We start from the raw sequence: 22,229 nt of genomic DNA on the forward strand, positions 1-22,229 counted from the left end.
TGGAATTGAGCCCTGCATCGGGTTCCCTGCTCTGTGGGGAGTTTGCTTCTCCCTCTCCCTCTGCCTCTCTCCCTGCTTGTGCTTTCTCTATCTCTCTCTCTCTCAAATGAATAAAAAAATATTTTAAAAAAGTAAACAAACAAAGAGAAACACAATGATCAAGTACAGGAAAAACAGAAAGCTGAGCAGGAAAGGGGAAATAACCAAAGTATACCATGTAGATCAGGAGTAAGTTAGTATAGTAATACAAATATTTTTAAATGACCTACACAAAATTACAATATAATTATAATGGAGGATGGGGAAGGGATGAGAAGTACTTGTAAATCCCTCTGCCAGGTAGGTATGGGTGAATGATAAGGAGCTATTACATCAGCTTCCATAGTAGGCAGTCAAGAAATCATGCCCAAATCTCAAAAAACAAGCAGGACTGGAAGTTTGTTATTTGGAAAGAGACAGGTAAGCAAAAGGATTATTTCTGAGAGTGGACAGTGATCCCTCTAGAGAGCAAATAGAGCCTTCAAGACTATGTATTAGGACTTTAAAACACACATAGATATAAATTTCATAAAACTACAAAATAAATTAAAACATTATTACCAGTGGTATGATGATGAGGGATCATCTAATAATTTCTGTATTTTTAAATTTTTACAATGAATATTAAATTTACAATGAATACATAATTAAAAAAAAGTATTTTTACAATGGATTTTCAAATTCCCCACTCGCCTCGCCACTGTCCTTGTTCTTCCTTGTTGGCTGGAAGACAACATCTGGATTAGAAGCAGAACAAAAAATGACTCTTACTCCTTCCCCTTCTGAATGCCTATAGACAAATTATAGAGCTCTAATTTCATGGCTGTCAGCCTCTGCTCCCCCCCTCATATTCTTTCAGATTTGAAGTCTCTGCAATTTCAAGTTTTTTCCAGCAAAAATTCCAGTTTTCCAGCGATGACTACAAGTATCAAGGATTTTTTTTTTCCTCTAGACATTCTAGGGTTTGGTGGAGGACAGTACGGATGTCCCAGTCACGTGAACATTTACAATCCATCAGACCACCGTTCTTTACCACTTCGAGGTCTGAGACTGTGCACAAAGGGACACACAAAGACAGGGGGGTGGAAAGGTCAGGGTGGCCACCTGGAGAGAAGGAATATCTCCCAGCCACAGAAGCACAGATGTAGACTGGAGAAGTTCAGTCTTTCAGGCAAATTCATTGCATTTAAGGGTTCCAGCAATTTATAATCCGAGCTCAGCTGTCAGGTCACCAGAAATCCAAAGGGAGACATGGGGCTGGGGTGAGAGGTGTGGCTGGCAAGCAGAGAAGTGGGATTAAGAGGTGTGATTCCAGGGCAGGCACAGCAACAATTTCCAGGAGCCTAGGGCTCTGAGTAGATGCATCCATGAGAGAGGGCCTGGCCACACAGCAGCCCGTGGCTGCTGGGAAGCTGGGATTCTAGGACAGAGCGCGCTGGTGGAGCAGAGGGTTTCAAAACGGAACCCCTATTCCAGGAGCCTCGTGAATAAAACAGAGGCCTACAGGAATAGTGCTGGCTACCTAGAGGAAGAAGGACACAAGGGATGCCTGGCGGCTCGAGGCGCAAGATGCCAAAGCCCCTGTGGGGGCTGGGCCCACCATGTCAAAACCAGGGCCCAGGCCCAGAGTGGGACCAAGACTGCAGAAGATAAGGGAGGATGGGAACCTCAGGGGAGCTGGGGAATGAACAAGCCGGGAGAAGACAGAGGTCTCTGCCCACTGTCCTGTAAAACCTGGAATGCAAGAAGAGCCTCAGGGAAGCTATCCTTCACAGACCCTCTTCTCTTTGCTCTGGAAAAGGCAAACCCACGTGCTAGAGGTGGCAGTTTGAAAACCGTCCACGTGCTTTCCTTCCTTTGGGCTACACAACTTCTGCTCGCCAGCTCTAAGCTGCAAGGGGGTGACTGGGGAGCTTTCCCAATGCCCTCGCTGCCTCTTTCAGGGCTGAAGCTAAGCTCAGGGTAAGTAGAGCCGGAAGAAACTGGAAGAAAACCCTCTCACTACACCAAAGCTGAGCCCTGGGGTCGGTGCTGAGAAGAACAGAGATGGGCTCTACAGGAAAGCCCACGGCTTCCTGCCTATGGTCCCATGGGAAGGGGCACAAGGAACAGGAAGGTGGTGAGCAGTGACAGGTGCCCAGTTTTGGCCCAGAAAGAGGGAGCGCTGTGTTCCACGGAGACATTGGTACAGAGGGCACAGGAGGGCTTTTGCCTCCATTTCCCTTGGGAGCCCACACCCATCTAGGGCTCACCTCATCAAAATGAACCTGATGGTGCAGTGTGGCCATGGGGCAGGAGGCTCTGCTCCCTTGGATGGAAGGGGGAGGCTGAGCTAAAAGCCAGAAGAGCAGCTGAGTATCTCTCCTGAAGCAAGAGGAGCCTGCAGCTGAGACTGGGATGGGTGGGGGGAAAGATGACCAAACTCAGGTGCCTGTCACTAGGCACTGACAGATGGGCCCTGGCCAAGCCCAGAGGTCAGATCACCATGAGGCTGGCTGTAGTCCTCTGCCAGCAACTGTGGTCGGGCCGGGAGCCACCAGGCAGGCCAGGGACACTGCTCAAGGGAAGGACACACAGAGACATTAAGGCTTCCACTCAGCCACCAGGGCATGAGCCCACCCACCTGTCCCCACACCTGCTCCCCACAACACACGCTGTCTGGGCCTGAGCAGTCCTTCTGGAGGCAGCTGAGCATTTCCAAAGGGACAAACCCAGCTACAGTCCCTAGATTTCTGAACAGGGTGAGCCTGGCATACAGTAAAGGCACAATAAATATTTGTTGCTACTACGTCAACGAAGGATTCGCTATTCTGCACTTTTCTATCCAAGACAGCAGAAACTAAAGAAATTTCATAACAACTCAATGGCAGATGTGCTGTTTTATCCTTCGTCTCTAGCTCAGAGCATTTAATTGAGGGGGCTGGAGGCAGGGTGAGAAGGTGCGTGCTCACGGCCTTGCTTTGTCTCCATTTTTGCTTCCATTTACTTCCTAACAGCACATGCCACTCCCCGCTGGGCGAGGGGTCGGGGATGGAGCGGTCCATACACAAGTAATAGTAGCTCCTGGATTGGGAGTTATGATCAGTTTGATTCTCAGGACAGGTGAGAGCAAACTTGCTATAAACCTTTCTGAGCGATGGTGAAAAGATACATAAACGCGTTCACCAGCTATGCTAAGTGGAGTCAGGACTGGAGACGAAGTGGACCTCCCATGGGAGATGCTGTGACTTGCCCAGAGTGCTTCTCAGACTTGGTTACAGCACGCGAGTGGTTCAACCTGCAGCTGGTTCTGTCTACAAAACCATCTGCAGCCACCACGTACGCCACAGTCGGAAATCCAACACTAATAAAAGACACTCAAGGAACATTTCTCTCATTTTTCCTTTAAGTTAAACTTCTTAGGAACCTGGGAGTCCATTGAACTTCATGCACAGAAGTCAAACTCCAAAATTCTGACTTGAGCATCCTACCAGGTCCATAAAGGACCTCCCGTGCTGGGGAGCTTTCCCAGACCTCAGACGCTGTCCGTTCTCAAAAGGCTTTGAAGGGGCCACTGCTCCATCACACACTACTCGTACTTATGTTGTCCATAACAGTAAAGCAAGCTTGTCACAGCCTCTCGGCTGCTACGAGGATGCTTTACCTGGTGGCTTTATGACGCGGGAGCCTGGACTTCTTGGGGAAGATGAAGCTCATGCCCCTGACCTCAGGTGGGCCTGGTTGCAGAGGCTATTTTTAGAGCCTCTGCAGAGTCATAAAAATGACTCAAATTCCAGAGAGATATCTGCACTGTGTCAACCGGACTTCCCTACATTGGGAAAGCCTCCGTCAAAGCTCCTGCAGCCTTAGAAACCGTGCTGGGTCCACAGGGTGCGGAACGCCGGGGTGCCCAATCAGCTGCCAGTGAACGGGCCACTTGCGCATGTGGGATGACTGGCAGCTCACTACTTGGCAGAGCAGCACAGGCGCTGCTGTCAGGGCTCGTCACTCATGTCCCGGGCCCTAGCAGAAAACCCAACTTGCTTTCTCTCCAACCCAAGCGAAATGAAACAGCCACATGTTCCTATGTTTCCATAAAAGGGAGAAGAAAATGGAGAGGGGCAAGGAGAGGCGCAAGGATTAACAGACACCGCGCACTGGATAAGTCCTGAGCAGAACTGACCTGTCGTGGAGGGGAACTCTGGCCATGCTAGCGGGGAGCCAGACAGATGGGAAAGGCAGAAAAAAAAAAAAAAGAAAAAAAGAAAAAGAAAAAGAAAAAGAAAAAATAAATAAAAAAAAATGGCAAAGGCAGGGTAGGCATGCGAACAAGTTATGACCTGTGTCTTACCTCGTCCAGGGGATGCCCTAAAAAAGACCAGGGAGCGATAACTCACTGTGGACACACTGGGCCAGAGCTCCAAACTTTGCCGTAAGAGAAAACAATGAGGCGGCGGGGAATAAAGGAACAAAGGGCATTTCCTCCTCTGAGCTCAAACCGAGGATCTCCTATAGCTATTTTTTGGCCTTTGAGGGTGGAGTGGAGAAAAGAAATGGCAGGAAAGAGCAGGAGAAGGAAAATATATGCAAGGCTGGAAGGTGGCACATTCTGGAATCATCTAGAAAAGGAGGATTAAAGCTACCAAAGTCATGGCTGGAGCCTTCCCCTCCCTCCACCCCTTCCCTAATCATACCTATCCAGCTCCCTCCGATAAGGAACCTGAGGCCCAGCCAGATCAATTTGGCAGAATTAATGGTACTTCTGCTCCCCTATTTATGTCCAGCAATAACTCAGGAATTGGGCATTTAACTGAGAGGCAAAGCATCTTCTATTTTTAAAACCCTTAAATTTAAAAGGAAACTTATCTGCTGTTTGGCAGCCCAGCACACTGAGCCTCTTTTTAAGTGAGGAGGAGAGCCTTCCCAGCATTATTCAGATTTACCTACTTGCTGCTACGAGCTGTCATCACACATGTCGGCTGATGGAGGCAGGTCTCTGCTTGTCATCGCAGAGGACGGCTGCCCTGCAAAGCCTTGCTCTAGCTCCAGGGCATTGCCTGGGAATTTTGCTTCCAAAAGAACGGCAGCCAGCAGCGGTATCAGTGTGTCATGCAAAGAGAAAAATTGATCTACCCAGGCTGGTGTTGAAGGTACACAGGGGATGTCAAGAAATACCATTTATTTTGCCCAAAAGCAGTGCGTTCACCAATGTGTGAGCACACTTCGGTTTTATAATGAACAACTTCCCTCAAGGGACTGACTTGAGCACTTGGAACTCGTTTTCTGGGCAAATCCCCTTTCATTAAACTGCCACTTCTGGGGCATCTGGGTGGCTCAGCGGTTGAGCGTCTGTCTTCAGCTCAGGGTGTGATCCCGGGGACCTATGTTCAAGTCCCACGTTGGGCTCCCCAGAGGGAGCGGCTTCTCCCTCTGCCTCTTTCTGCATCTCTCATGAATAGATACATAAAATCTTAAAAAAGAAAGAAAGAAAGAAAACAACCCTGCCACTTCCTTGTTAACGCACAGGGTTCTGCTCCACATGCAGGATACTGATTAGGGTGAATCCAATGATCAGGTTCTCTGTCACAAGACACAGTTGTTTGAATGGACCAAATACGAAGAAAAGGGCTCTAGGGCTCCCACAGGGAGGGGCAAGGCTTGCCACTGCAGAACACAGAAGAGCCATAACAACAAAGGCAACAACTAGCATTTTTAAGCATTTTGCACTTATTGTAGTCTTCACAACAATCCTGTAAAATAGATTACTGTTCTCAATGACAGATGAACAATCTGAGGCACAAGCAGGTAAAGTAGCTTGTCTGAGGTCTTGAAGAATGGGTCTGAAAGCACATCTACCCCTTTTACAAAGAAGTAAACTAAGGCTCAAAGCCAACCGTCAAAATCCCAGCCCCAAAACAGGTCCTGGCAATGTTCTCTCCCTCCCATCACGCTGCCAACACATGGAGCCATCGAGAAGTGCTTGCTCCCAGCCTTGAGCATCATGAGTAGGCAGCAGTCTGTGGTGGCCGGCTCTCCAGAGGGGACGCATGTCGTCCTATATTTCCATGTGGGCTGGACCTGCTGCTTTCCCAGGAAGTGACAAAGTTGAGGAATATGCTCTCTCAAGGTCCTGATCAACTGTGATCACTACTTGGCATTCTTTCCAGCTATAACCATCTGACCAAACAGCAAGTGCTGTAAAGAAATGGCTATGGCTTCCCTGGACACTCTTACAGGACAGAAAACCAAGAATGCTTCATTGCTTCTCCAGCAGCCATTCTCATTCACGGAGCTCTCTTTTGGGGTCTCAAAAATGTGCAAACATGGAAAAACTTGATAAAGACTGAAACCAGGTTGCATATCCTCTGTCCTGCTTAGAACACAGTTTATACGCAATAGGAATAAATGCTCCTGAAGCAAAGGAGTGACAAACACAGTATTGCAGAGCCAGCCCCCCTGCCTGATTCTACTCGTAACAATGCTTCCTCCAGAGGGATTTGAAACCCCACAGGTGACCAGTATTGACCAAAATAACACCTTCTATCAACGGGGCTTCTTCAGGATTGTCCCCCAAAGAAAGCAAGTAGAGTTTGGTGGAGGGTTGTTATTTTTAACTATAAGTTGCCTCATGTCTTGCTTCTGTAGTAAAACTCCATTTACGGAAACTGATTATCTACAATATCTCGTGCCCAAACTTCAGAGTTCACAGTGAGTGTTTTTCATCTGAGGGACCAAAAGCTTTGTTATGGAAATTTTCTACTCTTGGGACAATCCATCTTTACACACTGGGTATGGTTTGTGGATAAGAAAATGAAAAGCTCGTCTACATAGAGGGCAAATGACCTGCCTAATGTCACAGACTCTTGGTGGCAAAATCAAACAGGTCATTTCTCTGTTACTGGACAACTGCAACGCAGGAAAAGAAGGTGGGGCTTATCCATGGTGTTTGTCTCTTCCTGAACTGGGACAGACTTCAGTTGGCACCTGAGTTGGATTCCTCTCCAGACTCTCCTTCCCTAGATCCAAAGGGAAGTACTAATCACTGTGGTCTTTAATCTGTCCTTCTACACAACATGCTGTGGCTGGCCAGGATCAGATACACAGCCTAGGTTGGTCAAGACCAGGCTCTGGCCTTGGGTGATGGTCAACTTCTGCCCAGGATGCTCCTTGTTTTCTGATTCCCTGCTTGAGACTCTAACATAGACAGATTCTGTTGCTCTGGGATTTGACCCTACTTTAGGTAGTTGGCATACTCTGTGTTGCCCTGCCACTTCCCTTCAAAGGGGGACCACACAAGACCAGGAGCCAAGAATTAATACCCAACTGTCTTATTCTCGCTGCAAGACTGGCCATTTGCTGATGGCCATCAGCTCCTAAGACAGAATTCACATTCCATTTGATTCATCTATTCAAAGTACACAATTCAACAGCATTTGGTAAGTTCACAGAGTTGTGCAATTCAACTTCAGAACATTCAAGTTTAGAACACCAAATTCAAGTTTAGAACATTTTTATCACTCTCCCAAAAAGCCCTGTACTCATCACTAGTCCCTCCTCTCTCTGCACCTTCCCCAGGCCTAGACAACTGCTCTTCTGATTCTTGTCTTTCCCAATTACTGTTTCATCCATCTTCAGTCTACTTCATTGGACTGCTGGATCGATCTGGGCTCCTCTGGTTTTTAGACCTTTCCAGAGAATGGATTTCCTCTCCTTTTCAATGCACGTTCCCTACCTTCAGCCTCCTCGCCACACCCAACATAACTCAACCCTTTGGTGTAGTAAATGGCTAATTCAGTGGACTTGGGTTGCCCAAACCCTGCACGTTCTAAAGAAAGTACTAGCTCTGACCAGGGTCCGGGAACATAACTGATAAGCCCTTGAGGTATCCTGCCTGATAAGAGTGTCTTTGCATGCCTGAGGCCCCGTACTGTACTAGTTCAAGCTCTGGGTGTGGGGAGCTGGAGCCTGTGTAGCCAAAGGTTAATAACCTTACAGTCCTAATTCCCTCTAAAAACCTTGGATGCCAAGACTCATGTGAACTTTCCTGTTGGCAATGCTTCATACCTGCTGTTACATGTCACTGCTGGGACATGAAGTATTGTCCATGCAACTCCATGGGAGGAGACAAGCAGAAGCTCACACTTGGTTTCTCCAGGACTCTGTCCTATGCATCTTTTTCCTTTACTGATTTTAATCTGTACCCTTTTTACCAAAACAAGTCGATGAGCATGAACGCTATTCTGAGTTTTGTGAGTCATTCTAGTAAACCATCAAACCCAAACACACTCATCTTCATTCCTAGCCCTCTAGTCTCCCACATACCATGCCAGCCTGCAAGGCCCAGTTTCTGTCGCACCTTTTCCAGGAGAGACAGCATAATGGGTAAGAGTGCACACCCTGGGCAACTGGATTGGCATCCCAACTTCATATCCTACTAAGTGTGTCACCTTGTGTAAAGAGCTTGCTCTGCCTGGGAGATGGAGACCATAATAATCCTTACCTCCATGGGCTAGTATCAAATGTAAATGGATTTGCAACATGTAAAGCATAAGACTAATGCCCAGCACCCAGAAAATTCCCACTTTAGTTATGGTTTTTACGAGCTCTTCCAACCATTCCACTCACAGAGTTCCCTCTTGCCAATAAATCCACACTTATCTGTGCTTAACGTACAATCGTGCCCACTTGGGTCCCGTGTCTCCAAACAGCCAGCAACCTCGTTCGGGAGGATCATGTCATTCACCACCACTGTCCCCGCCAAAAGCTCCCACATGGCAGAGCACACAATTGGCTCCTAAAATATATTTGCTGATGCAGAGGGAAGATATTTCTATTTAAAAGTCTAGGAAAATCTGATTCTTCATGTAAGGATTTCCCCTTGAATAAGCCAGTCCTATTCCTCCAGGGAGGGAAAAACAAAACAAAACAAAACAAAACAAAACAAAACAAAACCAAACAAAACAAAACAAAACACCTTCTGTCTATACCTTTGTGTGTAGAATCTGAGATACCAGCAGCCACACGTATCCAGGACAGCCCTTTCAACTAAAGAGAATCTAATAGCCTCTAATGGCTCCTATACCTTATAATTACAATCAAATTATATGTTGGATTTAGGATGGCTAATTATTAATCATCAGCCTGAATTAGTTGTTAATGAGTAATGCCACTAATTACAGGGTCACCTGACACAGAGCAGGCGGGTACCCGTGGCACCTCACAGAAAATGCCTAATTCAACTTCAGACAGTCCCTGAAAGGAGAGTGCTGGGACATGTCCCGTCTCTGGTAACCCCAGACCCCTTGCCTCCTGGTAAGTCACGGGATTTTACAGCCAGAAAGACCCGTAAAGATGCCCACTTGCCGAGATGTGAGCTACACGCTTCTGAAGGCGGCTGGGCTAGGTTTCCATGAAGCCATGCTGCACCCAGCCTAGGTGCCACCAGGCTACACAGATTCATCCCGTCGCTCTCATTTTTGTGGCTAGTTTTCATATATAGGTGCATAAGTTTATAAATAATAAAATGTAAGTTTGTACCAAAGTACAAGCGAATTCACAGTTGTTCTTTTGTCAGGGAATTCTCATGGAAAAAAAGTGTTGAATGTATATTCCCAGGCCCTCAAAACCGCCATCCGTTACTTCTTTGCTCTTGGCCAGCTCAGCCATCCTCGATTCCTTCTGGAAATTATTCCAGACCTTTATCACTTTCCCATAACCTCCTTAGCTCTCACTTTCAAGGCTGATTTCTCCTCCTCTGTCCTGAGGAAAATGTAGTTCATAAAGCATGAACTCTCTCCTCCCACTTTTCAAGACCAAACTACTGTTTGTATTCTCGACCCGACCTCCTCCCTGTGCTTCAGGGACTTTCATTCCCAACCAGGCCCTCCCTCCTGTGTCCTCAGACCTTTCCTCTCAGTGCTCCCTGCTCTCAGTCGTGTGTACTATGTGAAAACCCACTCTTCACATCCTCATCTGGGAAGAGGATGTTCAAGCAACAGGTGTCATATTCAAGGAGATCACGCAGAAAGTTCAATGTCAACAGCCAAGAAACAGCCAACAAGGGAGTGGAGTTTAGGAGAGGAATGCTTCCCTGCAGGGGAAGGCAGTGGGCAGTGTTGATGGTTTCACAATAGTGTGAGTATCCTTAATGCCACTGAATTCTATATCGTGAAATGGTCAAGATGGTAAAACTTACATTGTGTGTACTCTACCACCTTAAACAAAATAATCAACAAAACAGAACAAGAGGGATGCCCAAGACTGTAGCTTACAAACTATGGAAACAACGTTAGTGTCCATCACTATGATGGACGAACTGGATCAAGAAGATGTGATCTATCCATACAGCAGAATGCGATCTAGCCTTAAGAAAGAAGGAAATCTTGCCATTTGCAACAACTAGGATGAACCCAGAGGGCACAATGCTGAGTGGAATAAGCCAGACAGAGAAAACACAAATACTGAATGATTGCACATACATATGGAATCTAAAAAAGTCAAACTCACAGAGAAGCAGAGATTAGCATTGCAGTTGCCAGAGGCTGGGAGGTAGGGGAAATGGGGAGCCACTGGCCCAAGGGTACAAACTTCCAATTATGAGATGCGTAAGTTCTGGAGATATAACATACAGCATGGTGACCATGGTTAATAATAATGCATTATATACTCGAAATTAACTGAGGAAACAGATCTTACAGGTTCTCACCATTTAAAAAAAGTAATTACGTGAAGTGATGGACATACTAAATAGCTTGATGGTGATAACCATTTTGCAATGTGTACATATTCCAGAACATCACATCGTGCACACTAGTTTTCATTCGTCAGTCATTTCTCAATAAAGCTTGAAAAAAGGTAAATGTTTAAAATGCGTATGTAAATTAATTAACTGATTAATTACTTGGAAATACAAGTGGCTCTGGAGTACAGGAGCCTTAGCAATAAGAGGGCGTGGGATAGATACCAAGGCAGAGGTAGAGGGAGCCCTGGGGGAGGCCCGAGGTAGGAGGGTCCCTGTCACCTTAATAAAGTAGCTTGGAGGTTCAGATCCCCCACGCCCACGCCCTACACAGAGCAACTGAAAGAACCTTCCTCTTGCCCTCCTGAGGAAGAGGTGAGTGGGTGACAGAAAGAATAAGGACTCCAGCCACTCTTCACTGCAAAGGGCCAGCCAGGGACAGGAGGGGATCTTAATTTTTTTTTTTTAAATAGACTCCATGCCCAGTGTGGAACCCAACACAGGGCTTGAACCAACCCCCCTGAGATCAAGACCTGAGCTGAGACCAAGAGTCAGACGCTTAACAGACTCAACCACCCCGGCTCCCTGAGGAGATCTTAATTTCAAGGGAGTTCAAATTTTTACAATGACATGAGATGGGATAATTTCTATAACGGACTGAGGTTGGTTTGTGACTTAAAGTGACCATAGGGCTTGTGTTACTGAAGAGTGATAAGAAACATCATGAGATCTACATGGGGTCTTCATGAGATCATCTGGGCTAAGGAAGAGCTCATTTCACTGAGCAAGGAGAAAACCGAGACAGTTGGGGTTTTATCAATATACTCCATGAGTTCCTTTGTTTTTTAATAATTTTTTAAGTAATCTCTATATCCAATGTGGGGCTTAAACTCATGACCCTGAGATTAAGAGTCACATGCTCTACTGACTAGGCCAGCCAATCTACCCCATGAGTTCTACTTATTGAGTGCACTGGACATACATGCTCAGTCTCTCCCATTCTAAAAAACATATCATTTGATCTTTATTTTCCATCCTCCAGTTTCTACCCATCACCTCCCTGAGTTGAGTCTGCCTCAAATACCTCACTCACTTTCCCAGGTTCTTCATGTCCCATCTGTTCCTCCACCCACTGCCAGCTAGCTTCAGACCCAAATACTCCCTTAAAATGGCTTCACCAAGGCCATGATGAACTGACCTCTTAAGCCCAATGGTGCTTTAGGTCTTACTGTCATTAAATCTCTGACTCTGCTGGTTGTCCTCACATCTCTCCGACCATTCATCATGACTTGTCAGTCTCCTTTACAAAGGCTCCCTTCATCCCGGGAATATTGGGGTTCTCCTTGTCTTTCTCTAATGGACTTCCAGGCAATCTCTCCTTCTGATTGTTAGCCCTGACCTCTCTTCAGAGCCTCAGATGTCATCCATCCATTCATTCACTGGCTAAAGATTTTCTGCAAACCAACTAAATGCCAGGTGGTAATTAGGCATTGAGACTACCACTGTGAACTAGCCTGGCTTCATAAAGCAGATGGTCTGGGGGCCATTAAAGAATGGTATAGAGAGGCTCTCCAGCTGGGAGGGGCAAGTAGAAACACCTAGCAGTGGTCCTTCAAATAAGCTCTGTGGATCATAAAGGCCTCCATAAACTTTGTGAAATTATATGCAAAGTTCTGCCCACTTGTACATGTTCATGGTTGATATAATCTATGCCTTTTGTTAGGTTAGCCAAAAGGTCCTTGACTCAAAAATGTCTAAAATCCACTGGTCTGATGACAGGTTACTAATGTGACACTGGGCATGATGTCACTCTGAAGAAAAATCAGGGCTTAAGTCATAGATGTGAGCCCCTTCTTTGAGAGGTGAGAGCTGGGTCAGGGATCCAAGGATTTCAATGAAGAATCATGGCAGCAGAGGGCAGTGACAGACAATGGAGATGACAGGGGGGCCTCAAGATAGGGGGGCCTCATGGCTTACCTCAAGCTCCAAAACGTCTAACTGTGCTTCTCCTATAGTTCCAAGTAACACTCCCCAAATCCCCCAGTCCCGCCATGATGCCACATACTGCAGGTGCTCCCTGTGTGGGAAACAGCAACCATAGCTGTCCTGGGGATGACAGAGGTCTCTCTCATAGCTTTGAAGAAGAGGGATTTGGGGCCACATTTTGAAGTCAGGAGATTTCATGGAATGATCTAGATTTTTTTAAAGATGTTATTCATTTATTCATAAGAGACACAGCGAGAGAGAGGCAGAGACACAGGCAGAGGGAGGAGCCCAATGCAGGACTCAATCCCAGGATCCCGGGATCATGACCTGAGCTGAAGGCAGATGCTCAACCCTTGAGCCACCCAAGCATCCCAGAATGATCTAGATGTGTGTCTTCTCTTTACAAAGTCTGAGGACCCAAAAGCCATGTGTCCCCACCCTCTACCCATCACAGGGGGCTGGTAGCTGCCTCCTTGGGTGAGGCATGTATATACTTCAGGATCCATGCCCCAGCCTCATACTTGGACTCTGCTCTCTTTCATGGCACCTGCCCACTCTCCACTCCAGAAGCTCCGGTGGAGACAAGGAAGAGCAGAGGACAAATGGAAAACCGTGGGAAATAAACTACCAGGCAGCAGAAAAAAAAATATCTATATACAGGAAGATAAAGGAAAAAGTAAAACAGAAAGGATATAAATTTTCTTTTTTTTAAGGATACAAATTTTCTTAATGCAAAATCTCCTATATTATGTTGTCTACTAGGAAGACTCAGGATCACAGCCTCATCTAGCTGAACGCTATTTGGATTGTGAAAATGTGCTCCCCATCCCATCCTTCACCAGAATAAAGGCATTACTATTAAAATATTAGGAACACAATGGGGAGTGGAAACCACCATGTCCTAACATTTAAGAAATCACAGTGTATCTGCATAATACCATCAGAAGGGCCATAAAAATTCCTTCTTACAATTAAATAGCTCCATCCACTATTAACAAATTAAGCATTTCATAAGTTATGATACATTAAAAAGAGATCATTGATATTTGATTCTGTTTTGTACATCAGAGATACATGTAATATTAATGACTCATGATCACGACTCTATTTTCTTGAGTCTTTTTAAAGTGCATATTAATCATGTGCTAATATTACCGTAACTCATAAAATACAAGCTAAATCTTGGCTTAGTGCCTTTCATCTGTAGGAAAAGCTATGTTTTCTGGGTATCTTACAGCATGGCACTGTACCCACTGCTTTCCCTCTGGGGCTAACACCCCTGTTGCACACCCATTCCCTCATCTGTCACAGCTGGAGGTCAGCCACCCTGTGTGTCAGGAAGGAAGTACTGTGTGTGCTCAGTTCAATAGCGTTAATTTCATTCATGTTATTGTGCTACCAATCTCTAGAATTCTTTTCATCTTGCAAAACTGAAACTCATACCCATCAAATAACAACTCCCCATTCCTCTCGTCTCTCCAGCGCCTGGCAAGTACCATTCTTCTATCTGTCTCTATGGATTTGGCCATTCTAAGTACCTCACGAGTGGAATTATACGGTATTTGTCTTTGGTAGCTAGTTTATTTCACTTAGCATAATGTCTCCAAGGTTCATCCATGCTGTAGCATATGTCAGAATTCCCTTCCTTTTTTAAGGCTGAATGATGTTCCATTGTGTGTATACACAACGTTTTATCCACCCATCCATCTGCTGGTAGACATTTTGGGTTACTTCCACCCTCTGGCTATTGTGAACAATGCTGCTACGACCATGGGTGTGCAAATATCTCTTTCAACTCTTTTGGGTATGTACCCAGACGTGAAACTGCTGGATCGTGTGGTAATTCTATTTTTAATTTTTTGATGAACCATCATACTGGTTTTCCATAGCAGCTGCATGATTTTATATTTCTACGAGCAATGTTCAAGGATTCCAATTTCTCCACATTATCGCCAACACTTGTTCCTTTCTGCTCTTTCATTTGTTTGTTTGATAGTAGCCATCCTAATGGATGTGAGGTGGTATCTCACCCGTTAAATTTAAATATCCCCAAAGGTTATGCTTTGCTTCCCAGGTAGCACCTTAGTGATGAGTTTACATTATTATTTGCAAGAAGCCAAGAGTGTGTTCATACAGCATTGCACAACAGCATGAACATCTAGGTTGGGATGGAAACTGAGTCACGAGACATCTTTGGTGGAGGAAGTTACTGGCCCAAAACATCACCTTCCTTGTTGCACAAATTAACCCAGGGGCAGCTCTATTCTAATGCCATTAGTTCCTCAGGTTTCAATCTGAGCAGGAAAATAAGAGAACATGAGGCATCTAAGTTATTTAAAATGTGACAAGTCTGAACTTCAAAACCACCTGCAGAAACTCCTCATTCTATTCCACAATTCCTTCTTGCCATCCTCCTGTATGCCCACAAACACTGCCCTAAAACCAGGCCAAGGTAGGAAAGCTTCCTCCACCTCTTCTAACTTAAGACAAAACCATGATGATCTTAAGTCTGTATGGCCTTTCAGCAGAATTCCCAGAAAGTACTGAACGAGAAGTCAGATATCATCTTCGTGAGAAATCAGAGCATCTATGCTGGGCTGAACAATGCCCCCTGCCAAAAAAAAATCTACATCCTAATCTCTGGAACCTGCAAATGTTATCTTACACGGGAAAAAGGACTTTGTAGATGTGATTCACCTTGGGCCAGAGGATTATTTTAGATTACCACACGTACCATAAATGTCATCACAGGGGCCCATCACACTGGAGGCAGTAAAGTCGAGGGAGAAGAAAGGCATGTGATGAAGGAAGAGGAGGAAGAGGGATGTGATGTAGCCACAATCCAAAGAATGAGGACCTCTATGAGTTGAAAAGGCACAGACATGGATTCTCCCCTACAGCTTCCAGAAGGATCCCCACCCTGTGCACACACTCAGTTTAGTTCTGTAAGAGCTCATTTCAGACCTCTGACCTGTGGAGTGTGAGACAATACGTCTGCATGTTCCCAGCCACCATACTGGGAGTAATCTGTCACAGCAGCCATAGGAATATGGCACCAAAGTTAACCTACGTCATTCAGCATCCCTTACATGGGAGCTCCCCAGCTGGGGTACCACGGGGTATTGATCGCCTTGTCTCTGGGGGCAGCAGGGCAGGACCTGGGCAAGACTCATCCAGAGCTGCCCCAAGGCCCTCCGGTTGTCCCCGGCTGTCCTGAGCACAGCCCATCGAAGATGGGGATGAATAAAAGGAGGCGAACATTCCTATCGTTTCAAGCTCTCAGGATCGCTATCTGATAAGCTGCACTTGAAAACTTGAGCTAAAGAAGCAAACTGTGGTGTCTTTGCTCAGCAAGAAAGCCCCGATGGCAGGACACCGTGAAGGCCCGCAGCAGCTTCTGCACCCTGCCGGTCCTCCCCAGGGGGCCTCTCTGCACCCCTCACTCTGGCTCCCCCCCGTCTCCACGATCTGGGGACACTAGGGCCCCCGGAGCCTGCTTGCCACCGACCTGATGGGGAGAGAAGGGTCTCCGGCGTCCCACCAGTCTTTTGGGGGGCTGATGTACATGCACCACAGCTCCCAGCTGTAGCCATGGGCCGAGTTCTCGTACCGCTGCACCTCAAAGGTGTCCTGTTTGATGTTGTCGATGGACGGGAGGATCACTCGCTTCCGGTTCTCTTGGATTCGGGACAGAACTGGCTCGGCCCTGAAACACAGGGAGGTAGAAATAAAATCTCTCTCCTGCGGCACATCTACCCCTCCAATGGCACCGGGCCCCCAACACCACAGAGAAGGAACAGCAGGAATGTAGCTAAAGGGTGAGGAGGGGTCCAGGGCAGGCCGGGGCTCAGATGGAAACTGAGGCACCGGGGTGGATGGTGCGATGTGAGCGCGCTTTGCAAGGCAGTGCAGTGCAGCTCGTGCCCTGGCCTGGAGGGATCATACAGCGCTGCTGCCCAGGGCCCGAGAGGTCGGGAGCAAGGCTTCAGAACCTGGGGGCCTCTCCCCAGAAAGCCCCAGGCCTCTCTTGTGCTGACGGCCCAAAAGCAGCCAAGGCAAGCCTGTCCTTCCCACTCTGACTCCACACAGCTCGCTCTGCACCACGGATTCCCAGCATTTGCCAGTTCCCCTCAGGCGCTGCTTGATGCTTCTTGTTTCTTCTGCAGGAGCTGAATTTTCTTTCCCAAAATGGGTCACTTCTGCCCTTGGTGGCCTGCTTTTAATAAGCATCTCACCAGCTTCTCGGTGTGTGTGACTATTTCAGTTGTTTTAATTGATTATTTAATTGATTTCCTAAAAGGGATCTAATTGAATTGGTTAGCAATGGCAGGAGGGAACTCATTGAATGCAGAGGCAGGCGGAACCCTGCCTCCCTGCGAGCCTGCCCGCTCAGGGCTGTGGCGGGAGACAGGCAGGGGGACCTGGCTCCAGGTTCAAGGTACCGCCCTGACGGCTTAGGAGGAAGCAGATGGTCAGACTCCCCCACCAGAATGTGTCTCCAAGGCAGACGTAGGAAAAGATTGTTTCCTATATTCGAGAAGGAAAAGATGGCTCTCGTAAGCCAGGGCATTAATCTCCCTGCTTAGAACAGAGCTCAGGCTTTGGAAAAGAGTCAAGTGAAAATCCCATTCCTCTGCATTATTTGGAAGAATAATGAGAATGCTCGGCCTGCCTCCCATCTCTTTTCATTTCCAGCTATTGAATTACCTGTTGGCTCATCTCATCTTTCTATTTAAAACAAGCAATAAAATATACCCTGGGCCATTGACTGCCTCCAATCCTTTTGCACACACCGTACAGGCTGAAGCCAAATGGGACTCACTTGTCAATGGTTTCCAGATACACTTCTGAGTTTCACCCCTCCAAACACCTGCTCATGCTGTTCTCCTCCGGGAATGCTCTTGGCCACTGACAAAAAGCCTAGTTACCTATGGAGTCTCACCAGATCAAGCGCCACATCTCCCAAGAAGCCGTCCTTGATTTCTCTGGAGGAGGGCTCTCTCCTTCCAGCTCTTGGACCATCTTCTCCACCTTATCAAGTCACTCTGGCTACATGTTGTCTTTGCTAATCTTGGAACACACATTATTTTCCCTAATGAGCTAAGGGTAGCTGGTATTTATGGAGCCCTTGCCATGTGCTAGGTGCCATTCTAAACATTCCAGATGGGCCAGGCTGACTAACAGATCTCACAACAGTCCTATGAAGTAGACACTATGATCTGTGTTTGACCAATGAGGTTAAGTCGCTTGCCCCAGGCCACACAGCCAGCTGGTGGCAGAGCCGGGTCTCTAACCTGGATGCTCTGGCTTCATGCCCTACCCATGAGTCTACTGTGACCTCCACTGGGTCAGGCTCCGCCGGTCTGGCGGCCTGCTGTATAGAAGCATTCAGTTCAGCCCATCGCTGTGATGAACTTCTAAGCGCAGGGGCAGAAGGCCTTCCTTCTGCTAACGCTTCTGATGCTGCAGAGCATGATCTCTGGGTCTGCGAGGAAGGTACACCTGTTCCCAGTGATCTGCACCCCTCCCTGGAGACATCCCACCTTTGCCACGCAGCCGCCTGTGCTTCCCTGCAGAGGGCACACTCCCTCCCTCACCCCCAGGCCACACGTGCCCTGCTCTGGCCCTTGGGGTGTGAACCAAAGGGATGACGTCATATCGGAGCAGCTGCTCCACTAGCCACACCCCGGCCCCTCCTCCCCACCCCCCCCCCCCCCGCCCCAGCCACAAACGTGGGATGTCCTCAACAGAGTCGTGCTTCCTGTCACTTCAGGCCGCAGAGACAGGACATGTATCTCTCACTTCAATACTGATTTGTATTTGATATTTTAAAATTGTCGGGATCCCTGGGTGGCGCAGCGGTTTGGCGCCTGCCTTTGGCCCAGGGCGCAATCCTGGAGACCCGGGATTGAATCCCACATCGGGCTCCCTGTGCATGGAGCCTGCTTCTCCCTCTGCCTGTGTCTCTGCCTCTCTCTCTCTCTCTCTGTGTGACTATCATAAATAAATAAAAAAAAAAATTTAAAAAAATAAAATAAAATAAAATTGTCTGCGTTTGGCCATTTGTGCTACTTCAAGCTGGAAGCACATCTTCTGGAGAGCAAATCAGCTAAGAATTGGGTTTATTCAGGGAAGCAGCCTCCGATTCTCTGAGACCCATGAATGTCTCCATGTGACCTGCTACCCCTGCCCCTCCCTGGTCACCCCAGGATGGAGCAGCCACGACAGTCACAGGGGCTGCCCGCTGCTGGGGTGCTCGTACCCGAGGCGGCACTACGTGCCCTTGCTGAGAAATGCCTACCACCTGATTGTGTTTTTAGATAATAATACCATTATCTTACGATCCCCAGACCCATAGCCCCTAACTAAAATTCCTGGATTTTAAAAACAGGGAGAAGGGTAGCATGTCTAGGGGGCCAATATAGCTACACCAAATAAATAAAAACAGCCTCACTTTGGCAATCATCAGATTGCTAATTTATAGACTTTATATATTTTTAAATTTTTGTTCTCTTTAGGTGGCTGCTTTAACACTGCTTATTAGCGCTGTAACAAATGTAGACTTAGATAATCCAACGAATCCACCAGGCAACTCTTATTTCACGCCTTCCCATTAACAGCTTAAGGCATTTTACTACAAGTTCCCACAACCTCTAATCTTTTCACAATAAAGTAGGTTGGCATATAAAATAAAATACATGACTACTTATCTCCTACGTGATCTCTTATAGTCGTATTTCCATTTTATGTATATGACAGTCTAAAAACTGTTAACTATCGAAGTTCCCTTCCAAGAACGGAGAACGAATTCCAGTTTTTTAAACAAAAAGGACACAGTCTTGGAAGGACTTTACATAAGCGGCCAGGTGTGTAACCTGTACAAAATTAAGCTGTTTTAAATTACAGATTATAAGCAACTGATTGCAAATAGTCCTTTCTTCTCTGTACTACATTTTGGCTAATATTGCAAAACTAATGCCAGTCTTAAAAGTTGCTATTACCAATTCCGTTGACTTCAGCAAGGTATCTGAAGTTATAACAAAGACCCCTTGGGTCTCAGAATGCGGAGCACATGTGGAGTCAAGCCATAGTCAGAGGCAGTTGACCTGCTACACGGACAAGATGAAAATCTTTGTTGTCATGATTCACCGATGTTGGAGATTATTATTGCAGTATAACCTGGTGAAAGTTGAGACATAGTGTAGTGTCTACCTTGTAATGAGGGACCATAGGGACATATGTCACTCTGGTAGACATGTGGAAACTGAGTGTGATGAACATAGAGACCAGTTAGACTCTAGGCTACATGAGGGCAGATACCAAATCCTGCCAGATTCTGAACCCTGGCTGAGTGACCAACTGTCTCGGCTTGTCCAGGACTGTTCTGGTTTTACAAAGGAAAGTCCTGCATTTCAGGAAATCCTTCAGCACTGGGCAGAACAGCTGGTCACCTCACCTCTGGCCTAGGACACCTGTATGGGACAATAGTAGGCAACTAGCAAATATTTGTCAAAAGGAAGATGCAGGCAGCCACTGCGTTTAGATGCATGATGATGAGGGTGTGAGATGGGCAAGTGGAGGTCGAGGCCAAGGGGGAAGGGCAGACATCCAAAATAAAAGGGAAAACCAGCTAGAGCTAGAGGTGATGATAGCTAGAGGCTGACATGATGGGGAGGGAAGAGTCAAGTGAAAGGGGACATGAGAGAATCACTAGTTTTGGTAGAAAAGAATCAGGGAGGGAAGGATGCAGCAAAAAAGGGAAAAGCTCCAATGGAATATTCAAGTGCATCTGTTCAGAAGACTTCCAGTTCAATGATTCTCAAACCTGAGCAAGCATCAGAGTTACCTAGAGCACTGGTTAAAACAGATTGCTGGACCCACTCCCAGAGCTTCTGATTGCAGAGGTCTTGGGGAACCCAAAAATCTGCATCTCAAACAGGCTCCCAGATGATGCTGCTGATCTGGGGACCACACTTTGAGAACCACTGATGAGAGATAAACAACTCCGAAGCTTAGGGGAGGTTGGGGCTGCAAACATACAGCTGTGTGTCACCAAGTCTGATGGCAGCAGAAAAACCAGGAAAGAACACTAGTGTCTGAGATGACACTAGATACCCAGGTGCACTTGAAGGAGCCAGTGTTAACTGTGACCCCAGCTTCCAAATCTTCACACGCTCATGCACGCAACCATTCTCCTTTGATCCAGCTATTAAAGAGATTCTAAAGTGTGCTGCACATGGAGAAGAGCAGATGTTTTAATGTTTCAATGGTAACGGATAGTGGCTCTTCCAATCTGGTACTGCGAACGGCATTTATTTTTAAGATCGCACCAGTGAATTGACGCATGTCCCAAACATGATTTGTGAAATGAAAGACTCTGCTTCTTAGGAATTAAGCAAACGGAGCACAGGTTATTTAACCTCTGACTTGGTTTACCTAAACTGGGTAGTCAGCAACACCCATGTGACATGCTTTTCAAATCTACAGCCCTAATCTAAAGTCAGCACGCTCACTGAGTGCTTTGGGCATTCTGAGGCTTTACTACTCTTGTATCCTAAGTCTCCTCTCCGAAGTGCTCCCCACAATCTCTTCCAGACTGTTCTTTTTACCACCTGGGAAACCATCCGAGGCCACACCTGCAAAGTTATGAACCCCCCCCCTTCCTACAAACGACGTTAAAGATAATCCCATGTGTTTCAGGAGTAGGTAGGATTATAATGGATCTCTTTCCTCCAAATATCACTCAACCATCCTCCTCACACAAGGGGACAGACAAGCAGGAAAAGAGAGCAAATAAGGTTCTCTTGACCCCTTGGCAAGGATTATCAAGAGTTCTGTCTAATTAATATGTCATCCTCACTGGAATTTTGATGATGGTGGTGATGACCACAACAACGAGGAGCAGAGGAGATAGCACACTATTCCCTGCTTCCCGGTTTTATCCCAGATTATCAACCCACCCTTCTTCATTGGTCCAGCAGCCCTAGAGGAAACAGGTGAAGTTTCTACCTCCCAGATTCTAACTCCTTCTGACCACACTACTGCAGGTCCTGAATGCCCCTAGGGTCCAGCCTGTGACCTACCAGCCAGCAGTGAATTCCACGTGGGCATCAAAGAAGCCAGTGACCTGGCCAGTGGCCACTTTCCAGCCCTCGATGCGAGCTCGGATCAGGCCCTCTCTTTTTTGGTTGCGCACCACCTTCACCAGCCCAGGGTAGCGCTTGTGAACGTACTCCTCCAAGGGGGCCTTCAGCTCCTCTGCAAATGACAAAATGCAAGAAAGTCCATCAACATGGCGTTTCACATGTGTGTACAACCCACCGGGATGCCAACAGATCTTCAGGAAGTTCGGAGCGGCAAAAGAGTTGGCATGTTAGTAATTTTTGTAGAAGAGACAACTCAGGCAGCGTGAGGTCAGAAGATATTGCTGACACACCAGCCCAGGACAGCAGTGCTCACCCCGCATCCCAGGTATACAGTTGGGCAG

At 46.8% G+C, this 22,229-nt stretch overlaps 1 protein-coding gene across 2 annotated transcripts in view; it reads right to left on the reverse strand.

Annotated features, from left to right (window-relative positions):
• The window catches only part of GALNT17 (polypeptide N-acetylgalactosaminyltransferase 17), a 432,211-nt gene that overhangs the window by 192,902 nt on the left and 217,080 nt on the right, over nucleotides 1–22,229 (reverse strand). For both annotated transcript variants that reach the window (XM_025425743.3, XM_049111043.1), the window contains 2 exons: nucleotides 21,826–22,000; nucleotides 16,251–16,448 (listed from right to left, as the gene is read on the reverse strand). In XM_025425743.3, the coding sequence (XP_025281528.1) occupies nucleotides 16,251–16,448; nucleotides 21,826–22,000 (373 nt within the window). The remainder of the gene's footprint in view (nucleotides 1–16,250; nucleotides 16,449–21,825; nucleotides 22,001–22,229) is intronic.

Source organism: Canis lupus, chromosome 6 (genome assembly GCF_003254725.2).
Source record: "Canis lupus dingo isolate Sandy chromosome 6, ASM325472v2, whole genome shotgun sequence".
Lineage (NCBI taxonomy): Eukaryota > Metazoa > Chordata > Mammalia > Carnivora > Canidae > Canis > Canis lupus.